General features: G+C 43.5%; 2 protein-coding genes and 2 non-coding genes across 7 annotated transcripts in view; 1 reads left to right on the forward strand and 3 right to left on the reverse strand.

Moving 5' to 3' along the window:
• Nucleotides 1-6,082: 6,082 nt before the first annotated feature.
• Nucleotides 6,083-19,187, reverse strand: RPL21 (ribosomal protein L21). 3 transcript variants are annotated; one of them, XM_060234749.1, is made up of 9 exons: nucleotides 19,107-19,187; nucleotides 14,744-14,928; nucleotides 13,257-13,454; nucleotides 11,225-11,305; nucleotides 10,603-10,681; nucleotides 9,858-9,919; nucleotides 7,671-7,783; nucleotides 7,139-7,289; nucleotides 6,083-6,210 (listed from the first exon to the last, which is right to left on the reverse strand). In XM_060234749.1, the coding sequence occupies exons 5-9, from the start codon at nucleotides 10,667-10,669 to the stop codon at nucleotides 6,121-6,123; spliced, it is 483 nt and encodes a 160-aa protein (XP_060090732.1). In that variant the 5' UTR covers nucleotides 10,670-10,681; nucleotides 11,225-11,305; nucleotides 13,257-13,454; nucleotides 14,744-14,928; nucleotides 19,107-19,187; the 3' UTR covers nucleotides 6,083-6,120. The 3 variants fall into 3 exon arrangements, with proteins under 3 accessions (XP_060090732.1, XP_060090730.1, XP_060090733.1); XM_060234747.1 differs by lacking the exon at nucleotides 11,225-11,305 and having other exon boundaries at nucleotides 13,338-13,454; XM_060234750.1 differs by lacking the exons at nucleotides 11,225-11,305; nucleotides 14,744-14,928; nucleotides 19,107-19,187 and having other exon boundaries at nucleotides 13,338-13,626.
• LOC132569215 (small nucleolar RNA SNORA27) lies at nucleotides 7,481-7,610 on the reverse strand. Its single transcript, XR_009555256.1, has one exon. It is a non-coding gene; the product is annotated as a small nucleolar RNA SNORA27 (small nucleolar RNA).
• LOC132569206 (small nucleolar RNA SNORD102) lies at nucleotides 9,326-9,402 on the reverse strand. Its single transcript, XR_009555247.1, has one exon. It is a non-coding gene; the product is annotated as a small nucleolar RNA SNORD102 (small nucleolar RNA).
• Nucleotides 19,188-19,493: 306 nt separating the features above from the next.
• USP12 (ubiquitin specific peptidase 12) overlaps nucleotides 19,494-25,066 on the forward strand; it is a 37,912-nt gene continuing 32,339 nt past the window's right edge. The window contains exon 1 of one of the 2 annotated variants that reach the window (XM_060234751.1): nucleotides 19,494-19,831. In XM_060234751.1, coding sequence (XP_060090734.1) covers nucleotides 19,784-19,831 — 48 coding nt within the window. In that variant the 5' untranslated portion in view covers nucleotides 19,494-19,783. The remainder of the gene's footprint in view (nucleotides 19,832-25,066) is intronic. The other variant, XM_060234752.1, reaches the window with a different exon arrangement.

Here is a 25,066-nt window from a genome sequence, read left to right on the forward strand (position 1 = left end):
TCTAGGGCCTCCACCTGCTCAACTTACCGTAAAGCCAAGCTCATATCCCCATCTGCATCATTCATGAAAGGCATATGCAGTAACAGCTCATCATTTGTCAACCTTAAGCATGACCACAATCTCTACAATACCGAGAACAATGGAGGCCAACCCACCCCCTACCACGAGCCTATCTTTCTGGAGAAGCTAGCAAGCAACTTCATTAGCAACCTTGGAACAAGGAATATTTTCTATTAAGAAGTGTTTTTTTTGTGGTGGTGGAAAGCGCCAGATCTGAAATAAATGAGGCCTTGTTGGGCCAGGCCCATGTGTGTCATAAAATGTAATGCCAGGAAGCAGAGATACAAACAGAGGTGCTTTCTTTGTATCTCTCATGGGATCAAGGGAACTGGGCAAAGAAAGCTCTGGCTCTTTTCTTCCTTCCCCAGGGAATGAGGATGGGGCGGAGCCTCAGCCAATAGAAGGAAGAGAGGCTTGGCTCAGTAGCTTTGCTGTGCAATTGAGAGAACCTGGGAAAGCAAGCTCTCCCTCCTCCCCAAGGGAGGACCCTCAGCCAATGGAGAAAAATAGAGGTTTTGCTCTGTAGCTCCTGTGTGATTGAGCAAGCCTGGCAAAACAAGCTGTAATGCAGAAGGAAGCAAAAAAGAAAGCAGATTTGCTCAAGGACCTGACAGGAGTCTTCCAGGGGCCTCATTTGGCCCCTGGGCTGCATGTTTGACATCCCTGCTCTAGGGGATTAGCAAGAGACCACCGTTGGTGGTTTGCCATTGTCTGCCTCTGCATAGTGACCCTGGCCTGTCTTAATGCTTTCCCATCCAAGTACTAACCAGGGCCAACCCTGCATAGCTTCTGAGATCCAATGAGATTGGGAAGCTTTTTAGGGGCTAGTTTAATTACTTCCTCTTAAGGCATTAGCTGCCCCAAGCAGGTCTCTGGAAAGACTAAACAAAATAAATAAGCTTGAGTCCAATGACACCTTCAAGGTGCCAGTGGACCCAAGCTTTGTTCTGTTGCTAACCCACCTGAAAATAAGCATTAACTCTAGAGTGAATTGCCCCAAGGAGTTTAGGGTAGCATGGAGCATTCTGTTCTACAAAATAGGTTAAGAAAGTTTTCTGATCAGCTTTTTTTCCTTGTCTGCACAGCCTGATTGGCAGAAATCATTTTGTATAATTTACTCTTTAAAAATCTTCCTGTAGCCAACGTGCTCAGACTGTGGTATGCATGGCATGAATTGAACTGTGGCTAAGTGCCAAGTGTGAATGCCATGGAATTTAGAATTGTGAGGAACCAAAATTCTCTACCATGATTACAAATGAAAATTTCACTAATTCCTCCCCTTCATGCTGTTCCTGGGGGCTGTCCCCCAGGGCAGCATTCTGGGGGCAATCGTGCAACAGTGGGGTGAGGGAATAAAAAAATCATCTGCTGAGAAATCCTGAGAGCCAGTTTGGTGTAGTGGCTAAGTGTGCAGACTCTTATCTGGGAGAACAGGGTTTGATTCCCCACTTCTCCACTTGCACCTGCTGGAATGGCCTTGGGTTAGCCATAGCTCTGGCAGAGGTTGTCCTTGAAAGGGCAGCTGCTGTGAGAGCCCTCTCAGCCCCACCCACCTCACAGGGTGTCTGTTGTGGGGGAGGAAGGTAAAGGAGATTGTGAGCTGCTCTGAGACTCTTCAAAGTGGAGGGCGGGATATAAATCCAATATCTTCTTCTTCTTCTAGGAGTGGGTATTTTAATCACGGTTCAAGCCTGTATCTGGTTGGATCACTGAGAATTTCACCCACACTTCAGGGAAGTGGGTGTTTGAAGAATATAAATGCAATGTCCAGTTCTGAATTATAATTCTATTCTAGACTAACCACACCTTTAAGGCAGTATTTCAGCATTCTACACCTCCAAAACACTAGTTAAAAACCTTTTATTCTTTGGTTATGAATCAGGGCAATCGCTTGATTTTTTTTTTTTTTAAAAAAACCTACACTAATTAGTAGTTATTCTTAAACTTGAAAAATATTGGGTTGGGGTCCCTTCCCACTACACACCAGAGGCACTTCCACTCACAAAAGATGGAAAGGCTGATTTCTGATATCTCCCCCTTGTAGCTACCTGCCTCCGTCACCATCCAATGGTCTTGAACCAGGAAGGCGGGGGGGGCGGGGAGGTCAGATCGATTCAATGAACAACACTCTACACATGTAGCATGACCAAAGTGCTTCAGGAGGCTGCCCAAGAAAGGAAAAACAAAAATACTTCATTACATTAGCACTCCGATCTGAAGCACATTTAAAGGATATCAGTGGGCACTAATTCATGGCATCTGGAATTAAGACTGAACTGACGGACCCTGATAATCCTGGAATCACTATCAATTAAACAAACGTAAAGATTAATCTATTTGCAGACGACATGGTCCTGTTCCTTTCTGACCCTCAAAAATCACTCCCTAAAATTGTTCATCATCTTGATACATTTGGTACAGTTGCTGAGCTTAATATGGATAACACTTTACTTTTTCCAATTACCTTGTCCAAAGCTAACACCTGTTATATAATGGGCTTTTATAAATCAATTGGATTGCACCCTTCTTAAATCTTCGTTCGCGAAGCCAAGCCGAGAGAGAGAGAGAGAGAGGATGATGTCTAAATGGAAATATTTGGGAATATATGTTCCTCGTAACCTTATAGATCTGCTCAAGGTTAACCACATGGAAATCTCAACTGCTTCATAAACACTTTAATCATTGGTCTACAAAATTACTTCCTTTAGTAGAGCAGGTCCAACTAATCAAGTTGATGATTTTACTGAAAATTATTTTGTATTTTCGTACCGTACCAATCCCCATACCTCTCTCACTCCTGCAAAAATGGCAAGCTAGCATCAACAATTTCATCTGGCAAGGTTAACCACCCAGGTGTTAAAATTCAATACTATCTGTGCCACTACACAAAAAGGTGAACTAGCTGTTCCTGATAGTTGCACATAGCCATTTTCTTGACAACCATAGTCAAACAATACTGGTCCTCCTATATAGCTGAGTGGAAGCGCATGGAAGAATTCCATTTGTCCCCCTACACGTTTCAGGAAGCCCTATGGCACAGTAGTAAATAGTTTGTAAAGTCTCATGTTCTCAGGGTGCAGGCAGGCTGGAGTCCAAAGCCAGTCTAAGGTCAAAGTCCAGGAAGTCAAGCAGGAGCCAAGTCACCAATACAGAATCACAAACTGGAATCAGAAGTCAATGTCCAAAAGCCAAAAGGTCAGGGTGCCAAGGAAATCAAGCAGGTCAGGATCAAGAAGGAGCATGGATGCAAGCCAGAGAATAGACTTGTTGCTTCCACAAGGTTACTAGGTCTTGGGTGGGAGCTATATGGGAGTCTCAATCAGCCTGCTCCCTGGGTGGTAGTGACTCTGCCAGAACTCAGGGCTGAGAGATGTGAAGCATCTGCGAGCTTGTGGACCTCGTATTCCTTCTCGTCATCGACCAGGACAGGAGGCGGCGGTGCTGGAGGTGGCGGTCATATGGAATCCAGTGGTGTAGCAGGAACAAGGAGGGACCAGTGGAAGACCAGGTGGATACGGAGGGTGGCTGGCAGCTGAGAGGGACAGGCGCTGCTTCATGCTTGGCGGTGGCTTTCCAGGCAGCCATCGATGTGGAGACACAGCGTGATTAGGCCTTGCAGTGTGGCCGGTTGGTCTACTTGTGCCAGATCAAAGACTTCATCAGCCAGCCCCTCTGTCCATGAGGGCAGCCTCATTCCAGGCTAGGTCTTGAGCCAGAAGCTTGAACTCAGTGGAGTACTGGGAAACCGAGTCCCTACCCTGCTTCAGGGTCTGGATCTTCCGATTGCCAGTGGTTAGCAAAGGCTACCGCCATATGATCCAGAAAGCCCCGGTAGTCAGTCAGCAGGGGCAATGGGGCTAGAAGCAAGGGGGTAGCCCATTTAGCTGCCTGCCCCTTTAAGAGACTGACAATGAAGCATACCTTGGTCTTGTCGTTGGGGAAATCTCTGGCATGTGATTCAATATACGGGTCGCACTGTACTAGGAATGTAGGAAACTCCACCACCTTCCCAGCGAACTTCTCTGGGGGAAGCACCGGGCACTTGGGTGGGGCAGCGAGAGTGGCTTGCTGCTGATGTTGCAAGTGAGCCACCATTTGAGTGAGGTGCTGTACCTGAGTAAGCAAGGCTGCTAGCTGCACAGAGCCTCCGCTTGCCTCCTCATCCATCTTGTGGAGTGAGTGTGTGGGTGGAAGCAATCTGTCATGTTCTCAGGGTGCAGGCAGGCAGGAGTCCAAAGCCAGACTAAGGACAAAAGTCCAGGAAGTCAAGCAGGAGCCAAGACACCAATGCAGAATCACAAACCAGAATCAGAAGTCAATGCCCAAAAGCCAAAAGGTCAGGGTGCCAAGGAAATCAAGCAGGTCATGATCAGCAAGGAGCGCGGATGCAAGCCAGAGAATAGACTTGTTGCTTCCACAAGGTTACCAGGTCCTGGGTGGGAGCTATATGGGAGTCTCAATCAGCCTGCTCCCTGGGTGGTAGTGACTCTGCTAGAACTCAGGGCTGAGAGATCTGAAGCATCGGCGTGCCTCATGTCTTTGCTCTGAAAGTTCTTTCTGGAGCCTGCTTCAAACTCTTGAGCTGTGAGGAGAGGTTGGAGGAGACTGATCGTCAACAGCTGACACTGGTGCCTGGAGAGTGATTGATGAGCCAGCTGCTGTTTGTTCAGCTGAGGAACTGGCTGGCAACTCTTCCAGGTCTGTTAACCCTTCCAGCTCCTCCTCGTTAGGGCTCATGACATAAAGAATCTTACCCTTTTTTGAAAGCTTTTTTGGTATGGAGAAGGTTGTATCCTTACCTGGCCCTACCAACCTCTCCCCTCACAGAATTTACTAGGCACAAAATTTTCCTGCCAGGCTGCCCAAGAAACTCCTTCCTAGCTTGGAGGCATGGTATCTCCTGTTTAGTGGACATTCTAGCCCAAAGTGACATGAAGCAAAAAAAGCACCTTGGAAAATGAAATTACATCCACAATGCCATGGTTTGAATACCTTCAACTGCAAAACTTTCTTTCATTGCATAATTTCTGTCCTTCCCTCCGAGCAGTTAACAGATTTTGAATGCATCCTATATACTGACCACATCCCAATTAAGGGTCTGATTTCTAAACTCTACTCCATCCTTCTCAACACTGCCACTATTTACTCCAAAAGCAATGAAAGAACAGTGGAGGTCAATATGGACATCAGAGCCAATGCAATCCAAATCTATTAATATACAGCTGCAAGAATACAAAGTCTTCCCAAGGTGGTATCTGACTCCTGTTAAATTATTACACATTTTGCCTTCAGTTCAGCCTTGGTGCTGGAAGAAATGTGGTGAGTGAGGCACTTTCTACCATAACTGGTGGACCTGCAACATTCTGGCAATGAATACTAAAAAATATCACCAGCCGGACGGGTGTTACACTGCCATTAAACCAGCTTTTAATTTAACTGAACCTATGGGGTGCCTTTCTGTTACCAAAATCACAGCAGGAATTTATCTCTCTTGTTTTCACAGCAACGAAACACACAATAGCTTCTACCTGGAAGTCCAAACAATCTCAGTCATTAAAGATATGGGCCCACAAACTCTGGGAGTACTTTAACCTGGATAAGATAGCAGACTTACGTCAGACCAAATGAGACAGCAACACACAACATCCCCCGCTAAGCAAGTGGCAACCATTACTCCTTTCGAACTTTAGTTCTAGTGAACAACCTCACTCAACAGCTTTTGTAGATTATTTGACAATTATTGAATTATACTAAGAATGCACGTTATGGCTTTGTGCCAGGAACTGGACCTGTAGTAATGTCTGTACTGTTTGAAATGTTTCTATTAGCAATATATCCTTTTTGTGTTTTTGTATGTGAAACAAATTATCTGTATCGTTTTGCATTTATCAATAAAAACCACCTTCTTCGAAAAAAAAAAGACTGAAATGCCACTGGAATTAGTATTTCTACCAAATTCAGCACTCATTTATTATGAAGTGCACTGTCACAAAATATTCAGACAAGTGAGCACTAACACGTATTTCAGTTCTCTAAAAGATTTTATTTTGTAAATATACATTATGCCATGAACTCATATGGAATTGGTTCCAGAAGCTCTGGCTCTTTGCCATTGGTTCTCACAAAGTGTGCTTCTCTTGGAGGAGCAGGCTGTAAGTAAAGAAAATAAAGAGAAAACCTTCATTAAAAGCATTATAATTGAACTATAACTGTTTTCACTGCAAATCGGAAATACAAATCTCTACTTGGTTGTTTTTGTACAGTAAGCATGTATTTGCCACATATATTCAGTAAGCCTTCCCTCAAAGTTATTGCTGCTGTTGGAAGATCCCAAATTTCAACACTATACGGAGGTGTTCCCTCCAGATAATTGATTTATGCTAGAGTGCTTAATGGGATGTAGCAATAAGATTATCACATGTACTTACAGGCTGCTGGTGGTTTGGTGGTAGGCAAACAGCTCCATGAATGCATCATTTGGTGAAGTTTGTCTTTTTTTTTTTAAAGAATCCTTTTTATGCCAGACTTTGCTACTCTACGACTTGAGAATGACAGTCCTGCAGCTATTTTTATTTTAATGATGTGGACATAGGAAGTTTTATTTCTCTTAAATGCAGGGGTGGAATTCCAGCAGGAGCTCCTTTGCATATTAGGCCGCATCCCCCTGATGTAGCCAATCCTCCAAGAGCTTAAAAGGCTCTTTTTTGTAAGCTCTTGGAGGATTGGCTACATCAGGGGAATGTGGCCTAATATGCAAAGGAGCTCCTGCTAGAATTCCACCCCTACCTAAATGTGTACAAATAGGACATCTGTAGGAACCAAAAATCGATGGACAGCAGCATACGTGGGCACAATGTCTCCAGCAATGTTTATAGCTTGTAAGTCAGTTTTCCTGAAAGTGACAGGCACAAATCCAATCCAACTCTCTGCTCCCTCATGAACACTTAAGGTCTTCCTCCAATTTTAGAAAAGCCCTACAGATGTTTGGCCCCCTTATGCTATTCCTTTCTTTTAACAGAACTTCAGATTTGGTTTAGTACCGAATAGTGATCATCTATTAGTGCATATGATATATTACCTGGCGTTTCAGTTCAAACCAAGTGCCTTTTGCCTTTGCTTCCTTTTTCTTTCTTTCATTTTCCTTCACACGCTGCAAGAAGCTGTCTCTACTCTTAGAATGCTTAATATGCTCAATACGCACATTAATTCTCTTGGCGAGGATCTTGCCCCTAAAATATGGAAGATGCTGACAGTGTTTATCATATACTGAAAAGAACAGCTAACATCTCAACTAAGTTAGTTGACAATTATTGATTTCAGAATCATAAAGCAAAGACAACACAAGCAAGCTCTCCTCGCTGGGCCAACCTAGACTAATATAGGAATATACAAACATTTAAGTTAAGCAGAAATGTTCAAATTCTGTTTCCTCTGACAGGATCCAAGCCAATTAAGTATAATCTGGTTGGGTTTTAAAAGGATATTCTTTACCCCACTTGAATGGCCAATGAAGACAAGAAATGTCTCAGTGGCAAAGTGAAGCGGGAGATGGAAGCACTTTGGTGTAATGTAGCCACAAATTTAGGAGTCAACAACTAAAACATACTTACTTAACCTTCTTGTTCACAATAATACCAACAGCATGCTGGGTAATGTTGTATACCCTTCCTGTTTTGCCATGGTAACATTTGTGGGGCATTCCTTTCTGAACTGTACCCATGCCCTGTTAATATAAGAAAATTAAAATACACATCATTCTACAGTTTAAAACTGCCAAAGCAGTATATACAGCTGTAATAAAGCCACAGGAAAAGCACCTGAAACACCAACTGTTGACACAACTGGTGTCACAATGAGCCAGCTAATCACTACTCAAAAATGGCTGGATATAGACCACCAATTATTAGATTGAAGCAAAATATTTTCAGATACCAAGAATTTCATAGGAGCAGCTTTACCTTTAGTTTACTACACTAACTACAAAAACCTGAGATTAATCTTCCTTTTGTATTGTCCTAAATCCAGCTAATGTTTTCAAAACACTTTTCCTAAAGCTAGCTAGGAACTCCAGAAGTACAGACTTAATCTTTCAGCAAAATGTTCCATTACATAACTGCAAGTAATCAAAAGGTCACAGTAGTTTTTAAATCTACTGACTTATTCAGTGTGCTTCTAAAATTCCCTCCAGTTCAGAAGATCTAATGCAGGAGGGTCAAATGTACAACCTGGAGGTTGGAACCAGCCCGTCCAGGGCTCTTATCTGGCCCCACGAGCAACTGGCGTTAGGGAGGGAAGGCAGGAGGCTGCTGGGGATGGGGTGAGCTCACATGGTGAGGAGTGTGTGGTCAAAGCTGTCAGGAAATGAAGGAAATGGCTAGGGGGTGGGTACAGTATCCCTTGGAAAAAAACTAGTCTTGCATATGATTAAATACATTTATTGGGCCTTTTATGGTTTCCCTGGTAGATTGTTTTCACTTCTCAGAATCAATTGCTTTTGTTTGTATTTTGAGTAAAAAATAATATTGTTAATTGGATTTGCCTGAGTCATTTATATCTCTGGTACGTGACATTAAATTTTATGGCACACGTGGCCCAGCCTGACAAAGTAACATTTATGTCGGATCTGGCTCTCATAATAAATGAGTTTGACACCTCTGAACTACTGTTTTCCAGTTACCCCCAAAGAAGAACCTTTAAGGTTAGTGAAGAGGTAAGCAAATGGAAGATGAAGGTGTTCTAAAAAGGACATGAAGGATAAAAAGGGAGACAAAAAAGTGGATAAAAGAGGCTTCTAGTTACATGAAGTATGGAGATTCAAGCAGCCAGGCTGAGGGCATCACAACAGCTTAAGCTAATGTGATGGGTGAATGCACAAGTGCCGGCCTGAATCACAAAAGATATGGATTCTCAACTGATCTAAACCATTTATCTGTCACTGTATTCCAAGTGTCCTCAAAGCCAATCCCTGTGCTAACAAGAAGACGCAGTTCTATTCCTGAGGATTAAAACCACTGCTCAGTCTTGGGCTTCTCTATTCCCTGCTTCAGCAGAAAGAAAAGTGCCAAGAAACAGCTGTTTTAGTCGCTTGCCATTTGTTTTTTAAGGAGTCTAATCACACAGCAACCAAATCCAGATTGCTATATGGATCTGTTAGAACACATTTTGAGTAGACCAATGAGCCAGAGCAACTGTTCCTCTATCTTAACATTATTCAAGCAGCCAAACAAAATTAAATACACAGGACAGCCTCATGACAACTCTGATTTGCTTTCAGTGCCGGTGAAATGATTTGCTCACTTTGCTATTATTAAAGCAATCATAGGAGACAGTCATCATCAAGCCCCAGAGTATCAGAGGTGTAGCAAGGCAATGCTCCAATAGGTTGTGAAATTGAACATTAATTCAAGGTTTTGTATTGGTACTCATGCAGTACACTGAAGATGGGTGCCTTTAACAAGTTTATATGCAAGAAATATTAGAAGAGTTTTACTGGAACATTTTTCAGGAACAAATTCCACATTTAATGCCAAGCGAGGAATTACCAGTTCTTGCTACAAACAGCAAAAACTTCAGTGTGCTCGGATTCACTGAAAAGACTGAACTGTATAGCTTTTCCTTAGTATACTTTATAGCATGCATTAGGCAACAGCAGATGAAAAGCAAGCACAACATGGTACAAAATCTAGGATTTTATACTCTGGGGCAATCCAGAGAACAGCCGTTCTATTAAGTAATACTTTCTTATTGTTCAAAAAGAACACAGCAATTTTGACACTAGAGCAATATTTAAAAACTACCTTGATGTCCACAATATCACCCTTCTTGTAAATGCGCATGTATGTGGCCAGAGGGACAACACCTATTAAAAACACAGGAATCAGTCATTTTTATTAGATTTCTATATACAAAAGTGACAGATCTGGGAACCAGTAAAACTCCAGAGTTATTGTAAAAGTTACAGATTCATCCAGTTACCTTTTCTTTCCCTTTGTCTGATGCCTGCAACCAGGGATCAGCCTTTCGGTAAGCCACCTTGAGTCATTAGGTTTGGCAGAAATCATGGCAAGTTATTCTTTGCTTGCTGGTTCATTAAACTAGCAAGCAAAGAATAATTTTGATATTACCTCTAAACTGAAGTCACAGGAGTATGAAACTAGCTTTCAATTCCATAGAAGCTCGGGTTATTTATTTATACATCTTTATATTAAAAACCATCTCCTTTCCCCAAAATTCTCACCCTGCAGATAGCAGCCCTTATAGAAAAGAGTTGTCATTATCCTAGTGATAATGGCAGTTATGGGCACAAAGCATTCTATATTTTTTAGTAAATTTAACAAAACTGCACAAATTCAATTGATCCTGATTAGCTCACTATTGGCTATGAGGTGTGAAGGGGTCACTAAATCCTCCCCTTGAAGGTCAGCCCAAATCACTCCCGTTTGCTCTCCAATCAGTAAAGGCTATTTATAGAACAGCTGGAGCAAGTAACCCACTCACTATCACACCCCTGACAACTACACTGGTTCCAGTACTAGTACTTACCATGTTTGCGGAAGGGTCTCGAGAACATGTAACGAGTCCCTCTCCTCTTCCCCTTTGTATTGGTCATCTTGTCTGATTACTGTGAAAGGAAAAAAAAACAACTGCATAAATAAAAACCTACATGCTTAACTGCAGGGGTCCCCAACCTCCAGTCCGTGGACCAGTACCGGGCCATGAAGTGAGGCAGAGGCTCCGCCCCTTTCACTTGTCTGGGACGAAAGAGGCAGCGCAGCCTCACTCCGAAGCACTACCTCTTTCATTCGCCCAGGTCCTGGGTGGCCCGAAGAGGCAGCGTGGCAGTGACCTTTGCCTAACCCTCATTTAAAGACCGCCCGTGGGGGGCAGGTACAAGGTATGGGCATGGGTACAGTAGTTCTCTCCAAATAAATGAGAACACACTTTGCCCTAATGGATGCCATGCAACCCTAACACACGACAATAACTTCCTAATATATGTTATACAAAGTCATCCTACAGCACTAGTACCACATGGCTATGATACCACCCAAACACTTATAAGTCAACCCCAGGCCAGATGCTTCTGTCCGTCCAGGACTACCTATGAAGCCAAATGGCAGATCAGTCTACAGCACCATAGCACTTTGCATTTTAAATGTGGTACCTGCACTGAAGACCAAGGACCTCACTGGCTATCTTAAAGCTGAATAAAAATCTGTTTTCTTGATGCACCTTGTTCCTCTCACTGATGTGTAAGCTGTGTTCCATAGTATCCAATTCAGGAACATAACATAAGAACATAAGAGAAGCCATGTTCGATCAGGCCAATGGCCCATCCAGTCCAACACTCTGTGTCACACAGTGTCAGATTTTATATATACACACACACTGTGGCTAATAGCCACTGATGGACCTCTGCTCCATATTTTTATCTAAACCCCTCTTGAAGGTGGCTATGCTTGTGGCCGCCACCACCTCCTGTGGCAGTGAATTCCACATGTTAAACACCCTTTGGGTGAAGAAGTACTTCCTTTTATCCGTTTTAACCTGTCTGCTCAACAATTTCATCAAATGCCCATGAGTTCTTGTATTGTGAGAAAGGGAGAAAAGTACTTCTTTCTCTACTTTCTCCATCCCATGCATTATCTTGTAAACCTCTATCATGTCACCCCGCAGTTGACGTTTCTCCAAGCTAAAGAGTCCCAAGCGTTTCAACCTTTCTTCATAGGGAAAGTGTTCCAGCCCTTTAATCATTCTAGTTGTCCTTTTCTGGACTTTCTCCAATGCTATCTCCAGGATGGAGCTTGATGAGTGAGCATGACTGTCAAGACTTCTAACGATCAGTATAAATTGTCTGACATCCAGCTTCAAAACCCAATATAAGGTGCAGCAGTTAATGCAAGCTGCAAAAATATGAGAAATTTGATTCTATTTCATAAAAGCTTCTGTGACAAAAAGTGCGATATTTTAAAGACCAATTTTGATTGCTTTTCATTGCACAAAACCAACATGGATATAGCTCTCGGCCATGCTACTTTTCTGTAACCAAAAGCAACCTAGATTGTACTATGGAGACTTTACATTTAATGAAATGGATACACTTTGGGTGCTTCTTGGCTGTCCAGACAGCCAGGGAGGTGCCACGGAGGCAGCCCAGTGAAAAGGCACCATTTTCAATGTGGTGCCTTTTCAAGCTGGCAAGCTGTGGAGGGCTCAGGGCCAGGAGGGGGGACAGCAGGCAGATGTGTGTAGATGCGCTTTTTAGATCCATCTGCAGTCCCTGGGCCCATCTGTAAGCAGCCTTTGAGGCCAATTAAAGACATTCTGCACATTTCCAGTGGTAAAACCTGCCCTACACTACATTCCTTTGTATTGCTAATTTTAAAAAACTTTTATTTCAGTCTCTCTACCAGAGCTCCAAAGCAAATCACGTGAGCAATCATTTAAAATCATACAACCATAAATAAAATTAAAAATACACATTGTAATCTACCTATGTCAGCAAAATTTTTAAAAATCCACCTACTCGATGCAATTATAAGCAAACAAGCAAGGGTCATATGGCACCAAAATTACAATGACTAAGAGAGCACTTAATTCAAATGCTATCCCATAGCGGGAAGTGGTGCTTTCTGCTCTTCGAAAGAGAGCCTGTCAGGAGCAGAGATTCTTTTGGCCACCTCTGTGTCTTGCCCGGCCCCTATGACTAGTTTTAGAAGCACGGGGAGCAGTCACACATGCAACCCCTTTCTTCTTCTCAGGACGCTGGAGCAGCAATCCGATCCAACAGGATACTTTTTTACTTTCTTACGAGTCTAAGAAAAGCTTCCCCAATTAAACGCCTACAGATCGCACGAGCAGGCCCTAACTCAGAAAGAGAATTTGGGGGGGGGGGGGCTCACGGCAAGTAGAAAGAGGCGTCGTCCTCCATCACGAGGACAACCTAAACTTGCACCACGTGCGCCAGGACCCCCCCCCCGTCCCTCTGGATCACCTTAACCAAGATCACCATCCCCGCTGCCGCCCCCTCCTACTAGCTGCGTTTGCTCTACTTTCTCCTGCCCCATCTGCCGCCTTCCACGCGTTCTTTCCGTCGCTTTCCTGTTCCCTCCATGCTCGCTAAGCCACGCCATCCCTCACGGAGCCGCTGACATCCAATGTGGCTCTGTTTTCCTTTTCCCCTTCCCCAACCTCACCCCAGAGGGACCCCGGCTCTTACAAGCCCCGTTAGCGACTCTGAAAGGAGAACAGAAGAGCAGCGGGCCTCGGCCATGTACCTGCAAAATGGCGTCAGAAGCCGAAAAGAAAGAGGGCGGGGTTTCCTCAGCTCTCCTTCCGTCCTTCCTCCCAGGGTTGGCGATTTACGCTATAAGTGCTGTCCTTCAAGTGCCTGACTGAAAGGTCGAGGAAAAAAAGAAAAACTCTGAGGATGGTCCTGTAAACGGAAGACAAGGAGGCACCCATCTGGCCCCGAAAATCCCCCTCCCCTGTCTACGTAAAAGTTGCCGTAAGCACTGAAGCAGGCAGTCAAGTAGACAGGTTTCGCAAAGGTCCTCTATCGCTCGTATGATTTAAAGGCGACGGAAGCTGAGGGGCGGGGAACGGAACGGGCAGGCGATGTATGGCCGCGTGACGCCCGTGAGAGACTGCGGATTAAGCCCTGCCGTGACCGAGTTCGAATGCAGCGGTGCTGTTTTCCGGCTCTTGTTTGGCTGGCTGAGTTGTAAGAAAATGATCCGGGTGGCGGCTGTGCTGGTCTGAAGCAACAGAACAAATTTGCAGTCCAGTGGCACCTTTAAGACCAACAAAAGTTGCCAGTGGACTCAACATCTGTTGTAAGAAGGTGGTTATTGGTCATTATTGCAACCTAGACTGGAATTTTTAACATAGTTAATTTTTTTTCTCGATCGCAGATCTGCACGCATGTCAAATCACTGCTAATGTAATCCTAGAGAGTTAAGGGGAGTTTAGAAGTAACTACTGAGAATCAAGCTGCTACACAGCCTGTTAGTCTTGTACAGGGGTGGTCAAACTTGATTAATGTAAGACACATAGAATGTCAGATGTTTGAGAGCTGGAAGACATGAGCATCAGATGTTTGGCAGCTGCAAAACAGGAAGGAAGGAAATAAAATAGATGGAGAGGTGGAAAGAAAGCAACTTTAAATGCACTGGCTAGCTTGGAGAAGTGATTTAAAGTGGACGATGGGGGTGATGGGGGGCTTTGAGAGCCACATGATATTTGTGAAAGAGTCACATGTAGCTCCTGAGCTGCAGTTTGGCTGCCCCTGGTCTTGTATCTACATAACCCTGTTTTGTTTCTGGGTCATCATAACTGAGAATTCTGGAGGGCATCTAGCTCACTAGTAGAATCCATGGCTTTCAAGCAGCATACCCAAGATAGATACTATGGTGTCTTCCTAGTTCAGTTGGGATTGCAAAGACTTGAGATACTTGAGATGTTGGAGAGCTACTGTCAAGTGGAGTATATAGCAGCTGGCTCAAGGTTGACTCAGCCTTCCATCCTTCTGAAGTCGGTAAAATAAGTACCTAGCTTGCCGGGGGGGGGGGGGGGGGAGTGTAGATGACTGGGAAAGGCAGTGGCAAACCACCCCATAAAAAAGTCTGGTATGAAAACATTGCAATGCGACGTCACCCCATAGTCGGAAATGACTGGTACTCACACAGGGGACTACCTTTACCTAGCTGGTCTGGTTCAGTGTAGGGCAGCTCCCATATTATTATTATATCCATCTGAAGCTTTTATTTCATCCAAGCCTTTGTCTTGAGTAATGCAAGCTATTGTGAGGGATGTCACGCTATTAAAGTTTCCTTTATCTGCCTGGCCTTCCATCAGTTGATTGCAGAGCTGGAAGTGTGAAAATATGTAATGAACATAATGATTTTCTTTACTAAACAGATGTTATTTATTTAGGGGAAAATTCAAATCAGACTTATTGTTTGCAGCAAGAGATGCAGCTCACTGCTTTTACAATTCATTACTATACAGCACCTTGCATGGAAAGTAGATGTGATTAAAAATCTGATAACTACCCAAATTTTCAGTCTCTAGAATAGATGATTATAGATTGTTACCTTCAGACCCATTTTGCTGTAGGAGCAGTTTCTATAGAGAAATCAAGCTATGCATTAATCCACAATATGCATCTAGTGTGGCATGCATAGGAAGAAAAACTGCCCAGCCATTGCTGTTGTCATATATGGTAGTTTAAAAACTATTGGCAGTTACCCCATGTCCCAGCTATCTGAAAATCACAAATATACTTGATAAATAATAAAGTAGTTCTTCTTATGAGTTGCTTTTCAACTGTAAAACTTCTCAAAGTTTGCTCCCAAAATGAGTTTAAAGGAGCCATGTATAGCAAATATACAACTCTCACTTACGGGCAATGTGTGGTTGCTTACTCCAAACAGTGAAGGCCAACCACTGGGTCAAGGGTCCCTATAATACCACAATATTTGCTGCATCTTGAATGGACCTGCGGCTAGTATGCATGCATACAGGGCAAGGGCCACACCCCTAAACTCTCACTTTGCCTATGGGCAGCATGGCAAGGTGAACTTAGTGGTGGTGAAGATTCCACTGATGCTCTAACCCTTGGCTTGTTCCTTATTACAAAATACTTCTGGTGCTCAGCTTGTGCTTCCTGTCCCTCACTCTCTTGTTCTGTTGCTCACAGTCCTGGTGTTGACACCAGTGAAATCATAATGCCATCCTGCCAGGGCCGACACCAGGATTTTTGGTGTTCTAGGTGAGCCCCAGCACACCAGCCTCCCCCTCTACTGATAGCCCCATGGTGGGTGGGTGGAGTGGCTGGCTGTGTGTTCCCCCCCGCCCCCCCCCCCCCCCCCCCCCGCAGCCCAGAAAAGACAAAATCCCAAGGAACTGTGGTGCTCCAGGAATTGCTCCAGATGAGGACAGGCTGGCCGGACAGCTCTTTGGGGTGCAGGGAGCCCATGCCAGGGATCTGTTGAGGCTGGGTGAGTGGGCGTCAACGTGGCAGATGAGGTTCAATGTGGCCATGTGCAAAGTAATGCACATTGGGGCCAAGAATCCCAGCTACAAATACAAGTTGATGGGGGTGTGAACTGGCAGAGACTGACCAAGAGAGAGATCTTGGGGTCGTGGTAGATAACTCACTGAAAATGTCAAGACAGTGTGAGATTGCAATAAAAAAGGCCAATGCCATGCTGGGAATTATTAGGAAGGGAACTGAAAACAAATCAGCCAGTATCATAATGCCCCTGTATAAATCGATGGTGCAGTCTCATTTGGAATACTGTGTACAATTCTGGTCACCACACCTCAAAGATATTATAGCATTGGAAAAAGTGCAGAAAAGGGCAACTAGAATGATTAAAGGGCTGGAACACTTTCCCTATGAAGAAAGGTTAAAATACTTGGGGCTCTTTAGCTTGGAGAAACGTCGACTGCGGGGTGACATGATAGAGGTTTACAAGATTATGCATGGGATGGAGAAAGTAGAGAAAGAAGTACTTTTCTCCCTTTCTCACAATACAAGAACTCGTGGGCATTCAATGAAATTGCTGAGCAGTCAGGTTAAAATGGATAAAAGGAAGTACTACTTCACCTAAAGAGTGATTAACATGTGGAATTCACTGCCACAGGAGGTGGTGGCGGCCACAAGCATAGCCAGCTTTAAGAGGGGATTGGATAAAAATACGGAGCAGAGGTCCATCAGTGGCTATTAGCCATGGGGTATATATATGTGTGTGTGTGTATGTGTGTGTGTGTCAGCGGGTATGGCTGGTAGAGTGGGTAGGCAGGCAGCCTTTGTTTCTGTGGTGCAGCAGGTCCAGCAGTGACAAGGCTGATTCCCTCCAGCTGACTGCCCTGAGGGCCACCACCCTAGGTGATAACCTGAGTCACCTGGTGGGCACGCTGGCCCTTCATCCTGTCAAGGGATTCTTATGTTGTGCTTGCAACTCAGAAGGGAACCATGTTTAGTGGGTCCTCCTAGGTCCAGGAGGGTTGAAGAGCACTCATGTGGAAGATCAATTAAATGCCCTGTATTTGGAGGGTACAGAAGCCAAATGATAGTCTTGAATATTAGCATGTGAATAAGCTGGAGTTAATATATTTCATTCTTAAATACAGCCAGGTGGGACTTTTAAATTAACTTGCCATCTGCAAGTGCCTATCAAAACTGCAGGTTTCCTAGACATACAATATTCCAAGAGAGGAAGAGAATCAAAACGATTGTACTTTGGTTTTCTTGACAACAAAGCCAGCATTCTTTAAGAATTGATTGCCATACAGACATAACAATTACTCTGCAATCAGCCCTAAACAAGCTGCTACCAATTGTCCCATATTTTCTATCACAGGAAACATTACAACAAACAGCATTTCAATTGACACAGATTTTTAAAATTTTATTTTACAGAGTATCTTTCACAATCCTGAAAATGTTTAATCAGGCCAATCTACACTTTGCAAAAAAGCTGCTGACCAATGTCGCCAATGTGTGTTGAAAAAAAGACATGTGATGTCATTGCATTATACCCTGCTCCATTTGTCTGCCATTTCATGTAGCAGAGCATCAATACAGAAGGGGTTTTTTTTAAATTAACTATTATTCAGACCACATATTTTTAATTTTATCCATTTGTAAAATATAGTACCTTTCCTAGCCTTTGGCAGTTATTAGAATAAAACAAAATCATGTTATTTTATTTGTAGTGTGCCTTTCTCAGTGACATCTGAGGCAGACTACACTATATAAAATAACATGAGAGAGCTACAAAACCCTACCTAGTGCCAACAGGAAAACCTCTACATCAGTGGCTCCCAACCTTTTTGGCACCAGAGACTGGTTTTATGGAAGACAATTTTGCCACAGATGGGGGGGCACTGTTTTGGGTTTTTTTGCTGCCCCTTGCCTGCATTCCATCCTGTCCCTGCCGTCCATGGGGGGAGGGACTGGAGCTGCTTTTGCTGCCTCCCTGCTAGGCGTCCAGGTGGCAGAAACTGCCAATCTGCCTCCCCCTCCCATTTAAAGACCACTACCAATCAGTTGATTGGCGGTGGTCTATAAATGAGAGGTAGGCGAAGGTCACAGCAGCACTGCCCCTTCCGCCCACCTGCGACCCAGGCAGACAAAAGAGGCTATGTAGCCTTCCTTCAAGGCTGTCGCCCCTGCAGGGGTAGGCAGCTTCAAAGCAAGGCTGTGCTGCCTCTTTCATCCGCCCATGTCTGGGAGGGCGAAAGGGGACCCCTGCTCTACATGAATGTTGAAGTCCCCCAGATCAGTCAGTCTAGGGGCTGATATTAAACCATTTCCATCTTCTCAGAAACATCTATAATTTTCTTCCACCCACGTCTCAGTAGATTGGGTGTCCAAACCACTGTCACACAAAACCTAACCTCACCCGGTTATTGTGATGATAAATTAGAGGAGAGCAGAAGCCACTTTGAGGGCCTTTTGGGGAGAAAAGCAGGATATAAACAACATGAAAAAGATTCAGCACAGAGGTTTTGCTCTGGTTTGGAGCATTCTAGGGTTACCAGGTCAGTGTTGGAAAATAGTTGGAGACTTTGGGGGCTGGATCTAGGAGAGGATGGGGTTTGGGGAGGGAAGGGGCCTCATCATAGTACAATGCCATGGAATCTACACTTTGAGACAGCCATTTTCTCCAGGGGAGCTGATCTATGCCAGCCGGAGATCAGTTGTAAAATCAGGAAATCTCCATGCCCCACCTGGAGGCTGGCAACCCTAAAGCATTCATCCCCACCCATCTAGTTTTTGAGTCTCCCACCCACATACATTTTGCTCCAATCTTTCTCAAATTGTATTTGCCTCATTTATAGTCTGTCTTTCTCATCAAGACTCATGGTGAATTACATACTGTACATTAAACAGACAACAGAACGGAATGTCAAACAGAGCAATGGGGATTGGACTGCAAAAAGCTGAAAACAAGCAGAAATCTAAAACTGAGCTGAGACAAACCTGAAACGAAGCATATGGATATAAACAAGGCAGTTAAGCAAGCAGAAATTACCTTAGTAGGGCCATAATTACCAGAGCAGACAGAACACAGTATAGTCCACATTCCCTACCAAGAGAGACGTGTTCCTGCACCGACTTGCACCCCTAGCCTTGGAGGGAGCGCACTTTAAAGAGCCACGCTTTACCACTTGGGCGAGGGAGACCCATTTCAAGTTTGAAATGGAACCAAAGTAGCATAGGCGTGCAGTGAGAGAAAACGCATCTCCTGAGCGGAGATATGATTGGCTGCGCTTCGAGGTCCTGAAACCTGCCACGCGCTAGGATCCAAGTGGAACTTATTTTTGCTATTATTCAACAGCTGCAAACAGACATAGCGGAGAGCCGGAAGAGGGGCCGGCTGGTGCAAGTGTGTATGCGCGCGCAGCCCCTGGCCGGGTACGTGTGTGTGTGGGAGGGGGGAGCGTGAAGAGAGTAAATGGGATCTTTCGCGCGCTCTGGATGCTTGTGCGCATGTGTGTGCGCTCTCTCGCGCCTGCTGTTTCGGTCGCTCACGCGCACGCCCTTCGGCTGTTGAAACTGCTCGGAATAGTTTTCTTGAGGCGGGCGGAGCCGCTGTGTGTCCCGCGGTAAACAGCTGGTTGGAGGCGGCGCCGGGCTGCTTCCCTCCTCCGCTGGGACTCCCCCAGCTCGGTTCGACGTTGTGATTGGGTGGAAAATGGCGCTGCGCGGATGGAAATCCTAATGACAGTCTCCAAATTCGCCTCCATCTGTACCATGGTGAGCCCCTTAGCCGCCCTTCCACGCTGGGGTGTGTGGTGTGCCTGCGTCGAGAAGCGCGGCTCCGCGGTCGGAGGCTGCTCGTGGGTGGGCGGGTGGGTGTGTCTCCCGTGTCACTCCGTAGAGACCGAGGCGTGTGTCGAGTGGAAGAAGGGTGGCGGGCGGCACTGCCCCGGAGGGACACGGATGTACGTAGGCTACGTGTAAACAGCCGGGCTGGGAGCCATGCAGCCTGATCCAAGGCATGTTTCCCTCGAATTAAGCCCCATTTGAGTTCGTTAGGGCTTGCTTCCCCAGGCACGTTTGCATTAAACGGAACTGGGCCGGGGTGTTTTTTTGCAATTCAAACAGCCATTGCAAATCATTGCAAATGTGCCAGGTCAGAAGGTAAAGCTAGATGTGTAGAAAAGCTTGGAGAACGAAGCGGTGGGCTGGAAGTCGTCGTCACATGGTTGTGGTGATGAAAGAGGGCGTATGTGAACAGATTGTGGTGTAAAAAAAACTCTTGAGAGAAATGTGTGGGTGGGAGGGATTTAGGAGACGGGCCTTGAGAAACGTGTGCTCGGTAGAACTGGAATTGTAAGTGTGTACGTGCTATGGAGCTGCACCGAGTTTACCGCAAGGAACGTACCGCTTTCTCTTACAAGGAGACTCAAACCAAGGGGGTTACCTTTATTGGCCTTTTGCAACAAAACAACAACACGGAGTCCTGTGATACCTGATAACCAGGGGTTTTTTCCTAGTAAAAGCCCAGCAGGAACTCATTTGCATATTAGGCAACACCCCTTTGCCACCATTGTTTCACACACAGCTTTGCTGTAGAAAAAGCCCAGCAGGAACTCATTTGCCTATTTGGCCACACCCCCTGACACAAAGCCAGCCGGAACTGCATTTCTGTGAGTTCCTGCTCAAAAAAGGCCCTGCTGATAACATAACTAGATAGCTGTTTCGGTTCACAGCAAAATCCAGTAATGAAAGCCATGGAATACTGTTTAGCACAGTGTGCTATATTATTTTGGTTTTGGCAATGCCTTTCAGCTTAAAGTCCAATAACTATACTGTAGTGTATATGTTTGGTGAGTTGGGGTCTGTTTATTTTACCTTTCTCTCTGAGACAGAATGCAAATTACATAGTGAAAATATGAACAACAGGTTGGGACATCGGTAAACAATGCAATAGGATTTGGATTGCAGAAATCTGAAAGAAAGTGTAACCATTAACATTATACATTAAAGATGTAGTAATTACATAGTAGGATCATACTTAGAGCTACAGGCGGTATCTAGTATGCACAGTAGTGTAGTCCCTATCATTTTACCAAAGCATCTTACTAAGCCATTTTGTTAAGGTACAAGCCTACCACCTGTGCGAAAAACCCATTCTCAATAACTCAGTTTTGCATAGCTTGCCAAAAGCCAGGAGAGTGGGATTCTCTGGGCAGAATGGATGTGCTGGTCCAAACCACAGCGTCTCGTATTTAGGCTTATTTTTTTTTTTTACAATGGTTTGCATTTGATTATGGCATTTCTTTAAAAAAGAGCACAGATTTAAAAGTGATGTTAATCAGCTTTAAAGGATCCAGCTTTTAAAGAATACAAGACAGGTAAATTTTGACATATGTTTTTATTTTACTAGCTATGTAAGAGTCAGACAAATGGGATTCTTTAATTCAGAAAGTCACCTAAAACAAAAAAGCCACAGAAAGAGGAAGCTTCTTCTAAAATCTGGTTTAGCATATGGAGGTGTGTGTTCTTAATCCATGTGTACTGTGAGCTTTTTAAAAGAAAAATTGGAGCTCATGAAAACCATGCTGCTATTTTCTCTTTCGCAAAAGACTGTAAATGTCTCCTTATCAGTATTCAGCTGGTTTATGGTACATCTATCTTGTTGTTCTACCAGTGAGGAAAAACTGAGGGGTCAAAGGTGATACTGATACGTGATTAAGTGAAAGAGTATCAGCCAGCAGCATCTTTTCTCTTAGAGCCTTACGTGCAACATGTATAAGACTTTTTTTCAGTAATAACTCATCACTCCCTTCTCCCCTTTGTTCAGCTTGCCATACCTGTAACCTTGTCCTGCAAAATTTACATTATTTTCATATCTACCGCTCTCTTTCTCCTTCCCTCTGCCTTCCCTTTCACTCAGGTTCAAATATTTCTGCTTTTTATAGTTTACACAATTCCAAATTTTTCTTGTTTTAAAGAGTGAGCTAGCAAGGAAACTTTTGAGTTTTCTATCCAGTTGTTTCTTAAGAGATTCATTAGGGCCCTTTGCAAGATATACACATGAGAATCTATGCTAGTAATGCACAAATGATTGTTTATTTACTGTCTCCTTGCAAATTCTTTTGCATGATAGAGATAGGTAGATTTATTATTCATTAACTGGGTGGGTACATAATTGGAAATTATTCCCTTATACTTAAGTTGCAACTTCTGTTGTTTTGTAGATCTCTATAGGTTATTGCTTCCCTTGGTTACCCTTTAAAGCAGCTTTAGATTCATCTTAATCCCTGTAGTAGAATATACCGTACTTACTGTGCTTATATCTGGCCAGGGCCTAAGACGTAAGTTTTACAGTGTTGCTTCTCCTCAGGTATTAGCCTTTATTTATGAAGGTTAGGTAAACAAAATGATGTTGTTATTCTTTCCCCAGTCTTTACTGGGGGGAAAGGGTCCTAAAATAAGTAGTTTGTAAACATTTTGTCTTTTGAGATTGCGTTTTGTCAATTATCACTTTTCTGGAGCAACAGAAATTATTTCTTCTTTGCATTCTGGTAGACCTAGTCTTGCCAGATAGTATGATGGCTATATAGATGTTCATGAAAACTTGATTCTTCCCTGTATTACTACAGTGGCAGGGAGAAAGCTTTTATTATTTAAAGCTTTGAAGCAAAAAAAAAGTTTGAAAGTCATTTAACATGAATATTTTGGAAGCTTTTTCTCACACAGATTGGTGAAGCTGTCTTTGACAAGCCAATGGAGTTAATAGGTTATGTTTGCTGAACTGGCTTGTAATGTGAGAAACCATTAAGCTTGTAAAGAATTAATGGACTAAACAGAACTGTGAAACATAATTATTTCCAAAGCAATCTTAGTGAAACATCACCACAGCAACACTGAATAATTGTATTACTGCAGTGTCTGCGTGGTTCACAAGGTCTGCTGTTAAGAGTTTTAAATGTGACTTGCTGCTCTCAGTTTAGTCACCAGTCGAACTTAATGCTTTGGTAGGATCAATCAGGGTAACTAAACATCTTTCCAGGGAAGATCAGGTTGTTCTTTTCTGTGTGACTACTTCATGTATAACCTCTGTGAAAGCACTTATCTCTAGTGCTCTGAGGTGTTGTGTGTTACACTGCCTCCTTGCCTTCCTTACTTTTGCTATCATCAAAAGCTCTTGCTTTACAATTCTTAGGTGGACCCCAAAAACAGGATGTCTTAGTTGTATATGATATATTGACAGAACTGTCAGAACATGGTAGTGGCTCTGAGGTGAATGGGGATGCTTTTCTCTAAAATAAAGTGTATCTTAAACACAAGTAGAGTTTATTTGTAACTGAAAAAACACAAGGGTTTCAGGTAGGTATATAAATGTAATTTTAAACACATTTTAGCCATACAGGCTTATTTTCTTACTTGCCACAGGCTAATAACTTCAGCAAAGCTTAACTTCCTCACTTGCAGCTTAGGCTTATAACTTTCTACACAATTATTTTTGTCACTTGCCACTTAGGTTCATAACTTCCACACAGGTTTATTTTCCTCACTTTCCATCAGGCTGATAACTTCCACACATCTTAGCTTCCCAGCTTGCCATGCAGAATAACAACTAGGGGTGTGAGTTTGGCAGTGCAACTCAGCAAGCGAACTCAGAAGGCTTTTTAAATGCTTTTTTTCCATCCACTGAAAGCAATGGAGGATGAGGGCACATTTTGGCCCATAGAATTGGACTCCCGGAAAATTGGGGGGGGGGGGTTGTGTGTGAGGAGAAGCACCAGTAGCTATGCCAATTTGATGCCTCTGCATTAAAAAAAATAGCCCCCTCAAGCCTTAAGTACCTCTAGATCAGTTCTCTATTACACCCCATTACAGTCCCCATAAGGTATAATGGAGTTCGGTTTTCCAAATATTTACCTGAATCTCAGTACCATATCAGTATTGGGATTCAGGAAAATTGGGGAAAACCAATATTTTTCTGGTCCAATAGATAAAAAAAAAAAATTAAGTGGTTTTTTTCCTGCCCTACTAATAACTTCAAAACAGAACACAGGTTAGTGGCACTTCAGTCAGGCTCCTTCCTTGACATGTACACACTCTCTGTGAATTATTTGGTCAACTCCATCCCCATATGGTACAGCTACCATTTAATCAGAAGACACTTCACTCTTTCATCCCCCCCTTTCTTATTCTATTGGCCTACATTTTAGCTCACATCACAGCAACATACATTTAAAACTCCACTTTAAAACACAGAAATAAAATGTGTAGGTATTTACATGGCAAAAACCACAGATAGGTTCAAGAAAATATGGATGCTGTGTTGAAAATGCAGGGCTTCATCTTTTCATTTAATTTGTGAAATAGCCTTCAGACACAGAATATGAAAGCAATCTGATTTTTATTTGAGGTGTTTATTTAGTTTTATTTGAGTTTAATGCATTGGAGTTGTTCATTAGAATAATTACTGATAATTCATACGCAATTCAAATTGTTAGTTGAATTAAAAGGTACTAATATAGCATTTTAGTTGTGATTCATTAGTAGGTCATGCACTGTTTGATTTGTATTTATATTGGAACACTACATTGGTTACTATTGGCTGGAGACCATCATTTCTCAGCTAAAATTTATTTATTTAATTTTATTTATATCCCGCCCTCCGCGCCGAAGCAGGCTCAGGGCGACTCAAAACATAAAATCCCACAAATAATTAAAATTAATGAGTAGTAAAATTACACATTCAATAATAAAATAGATATGCAATAATTAAAACAGTTATATATTATAATAGTTAAAACAGAATATTGAGTTGGTGCTATTCTGGTGGCAACGGCCTTCTTCCACTTCTCTTAAATACCGGTGCCGAGTCAATTGAATGCCAGCTGGAAGAGGACAGTCTTGCAGGCCCTGCAGAACTCCACAGGGTTCCGCAAGGCAGTTCATCTGGCAGTTGGTTCCACCAGCAGGGGGCTACAATTGAGAAGCCCCTGTCTCTGGTTGATTTCAGTTGGG

Source organism: Heteronotia binoei, chromosome 3 (genome assembly GCF_032191835.1).
Source record: "Heteronotia binoei isolate CCM8104 ecotype False Entrance Well chromosome 3, APGP_CSIRO_Hbin_v1, whole genome shotgun sequence".
In the NCBI taxonomy this organism is placed as follows: domain Eukaryota; kingdom Metazoa; phylum Chordata; class Lepidosauria; order Squamata; family Gekkonidae; genus Heteronotia; species Heteronotia binoei.